Here is a 2,804-nt window from a genome sequence, read left to right as displayed (position 1 = left end):
CCCCATAAAAGTTCGGGGAAGTCCGTTATACTATTTTATTGCATCTGGGAATTCAGTTTAAAAAAATGTTAATTCATACGCTAGTTTTGCAGATTGTAGATTCTAAATTTTAACCTATAAGTTTGAAATAAAACGTGACTCTGAGTCAGGTTTGTCAGGAAATAATTGCAACTAACAAATATTGTATGCGAAATAAAAATGACAGTTTGGCCCTTGCTATACCTAGATGTGATAACAATGCAGCAAAACTATTTGCACGGAGACAAACGGTGGAAATAGACTCAGACTTATGATAGGTGTGCATCAAGATTTTGTTAAAGCTTGTGTTAAATTCGACCGTGTAGTTATCAATTAGGTTCTTTCAAAGAGCCAATTGGCGAATAAAATTACGAAAACTCTTTGCGACGTAATCGATAGTAGGTTACGTAATAATATTGATATTAGGATTGTTAAATTGAATCTTCTATTTATAACGACAGTTTCTCATAATTAGAAGAACTATTTTTTGGACTTTTCATGAACTAATGACAGTAATTTAATGCAAAATTAATTTACAGGAGACAAATGTAGAGACAACAGGTTGAAGCTCGTATTACGAATATAACAAAAGGCCATTCAACTTTACTGATAACCCTCTTTTAAATTTTCTTTTAGATCCCTTCAAACAATTAAACAAGCTGATAGTAATATTTGAAACTTGAGTTGCATCTATGCTTATTTTGTATTGAACTACGTGCACTACAGTATTAAGAGTTTTTGAGATTGCGTTTAAAATAGAGTTAACCATCGGAGGGTGTGTTGCAATCCAATATGCTATGACACTTGGTGCGATCTTATTAGCTGTACAGATGATTATGATGATATCCTCTTATGTGGTAATTTCAAGTTCCAATCCCCTATGTGGGGGTTTCAGTGGGAAAGTGCAAGTGCCGGAGCGCTGTGTCGTGAGGTCTCAGATTGGGATTTGACTCACTTGAACGACTTATGTCCGAATTTTCTCCTCTTGCCTGGTATGTGTGGTGCGGATTTGGACCTGATGTTTATCTCGACTCCTTTTGCTCACTTGTCCTCGGGCAGTCTCCGAGGACACCATCTCCTCGGATCATTTGCCTGCTTTGGGTGTTCTAGATGCAATCCCATCGACATCATATTCTTCTTTCAATCGATTTAATGTCAAGAATCTTGATTAGTCTATTTTTCGGAAGGGTACAGAGGATCTCATCCCTGAATTGGCCCTGGCCCTGAAATATGGTGCAAATCCTGCGACCATCTATACTAAGTTCGTCATTTTTGTGTTTCGTATTTTAGTTGATTGTGGGGCAGACGAAAGACCCAATAATTTTGGTGAAATAAGAAGGCTCTTGTGTCCTCTAACATTGCTCCGAGCGTGACCCCCACCCCGCGCACTGTATATGCTGAGATCGACCTTATGAACCGTCTATTCTCGGGGGCAGAGTTCCGGATTGCTCTGAACCCTTCTAAGGCTCGTATGACCTCTGGTCAAGATGGAATCAGCTATGATGATATCAGGGGCCTCTGTTCCAGTTATGGATTTTATTCTGGCCTTTCGCGAGAAATTTGATGGCCATAGGGAGTATTTTAAGCGGGTAGCGTTCAAATCTATAAGACCATGGATCATGGGCTTTCGCTTTCCGAGGCACTTTATTAACTTGGAGTCTAGGCTCAGAACCTCCCATATATGTATGGGCTTCCATTTCCGAAGGATGGGTTGGAACCTTCCTAATGACTGCTTTTTTGGATTTCTTGATCGTAAGTTTCTGGATATAGCCCCTGAAGAGGTTGACACTAATGATATTTTATTTGAACCGAATGGTAAAGTAATAATCGAGTTCGATGGGTTCTTTATTAAGGATAATGTAATTCTGTAGTATCTCTGAATGGATTCTGTTGTTTAACCTTTTTCTCCTTCCTATACATATCTTCTCTTCCTTGGTTTCATATGTTTCAGTGCATTTACTTTGTCTCGTTATCGGAATGAGACAGTCGCGTGTGTTAATGTAGTGGCTTGAACATTAAGTGGCTTTTAACTTTTGTTGGAAACTTGAATTTTTTTATCTGCTGGTTAGTTCTAAACACTTGTTGTACAGCAGGAAGCCACAAACAAGAAGAAGTCTGTAAGACTCAATTTATAATACGACTGAATAAAGTGATTTCTAGTTGTTCAATATTGGTGTTCTTCACTCTGTCCATCCAGCTATCACAATTACAAAGAACTGGCTTCAAAATCATATAATTGTCAACATTTAGAATTTTACTTATTCATTCTTCAATTGAGAGCATAGAAACTGATATCATGAAACTATTTTTTTAAACAGAAATCTTTCAACTGCTCACTTTATAAAAGTTTCAAATTTGAAATTTTGTAATTGAACGGAATTTAACATTGTACATAATGTTGAACGAGATTCCATTTAGTAGATGTAAATTGTTAAGCGCTTGAATTAAAACATTTTTAAGTTTGATAATACAATTTTACAGCTAGTTTTAAATATGGGCTGCAAGAAATTTTTTTAAACAATTAAAAAAAACTCTCTTTTAAAGCATTTTGAAATAAATTTGCTCATTTGGTACGTACCTTCTTTTTTCGAGGAAAGACAGAAACCAGAGGAAGTCGTATGGAATTAAGAATTCCCCTTCGTCCCTCTTTTTCCTTTAATTCTTTCACTGAAGTTGTCGACTTTTCAGAAGCAGGAGGGTTCTGCTCACCTTCCTTCGTAGACAATGACTCTGTTCCAACCTCCGTATTTCCTGAATCGTTTACGTCATTTTCCTGAAAAAGGAGA

At 36.9% G+C, this 2,804-nt stretch overlaps 1 protein-coding gene across 3 annotated transcripts in view; it reads right to left on the bottom strand.

Annotated features, from left to right (window-relative positions):
• Window positions 1–2,804, bottom strand: part of LOC117173963 (neurotactin) — a 236,832-nt gene that overhangs the window by 142,546 nt on the left and 91,482 nt on the right. For all 3 annotated transcript variants that reach the window (XM_033362612.1, XM_033362614.1, XM_033362615.1), the window contains one exon: window positions 2,597–2,791. In XM_033362612.1, coding sequence (XP_033218503.1) covers window positions 2,597–2,791 — 195 coding nt within the window. The remainder of the gene's footprint in view (window positions 1–2,596; window positions 2,792–2,804) is intronic.

Source organism: Belonocnema kinseyi, chromosome 5 (assembly GCF_010883055.1).
Source record: "Belonocnema kinseyi isolate 2016_QV_RU_SX_M_011 chromosome 5, B_treatae_v1, whole genome shotgun sequence".
Lineage (NCBI taxonomy): Eukaryota > Metazoa > Arthropoda > Insecta > Hymenoptera > Cynipidae > Belonocnema > Belonocnema kinseyi.
The sequence above is the reverse complement of the archived record's forward strand: the minus strand, read 5'-3'. Positions and strand labels throughout refer to the sequence as shown.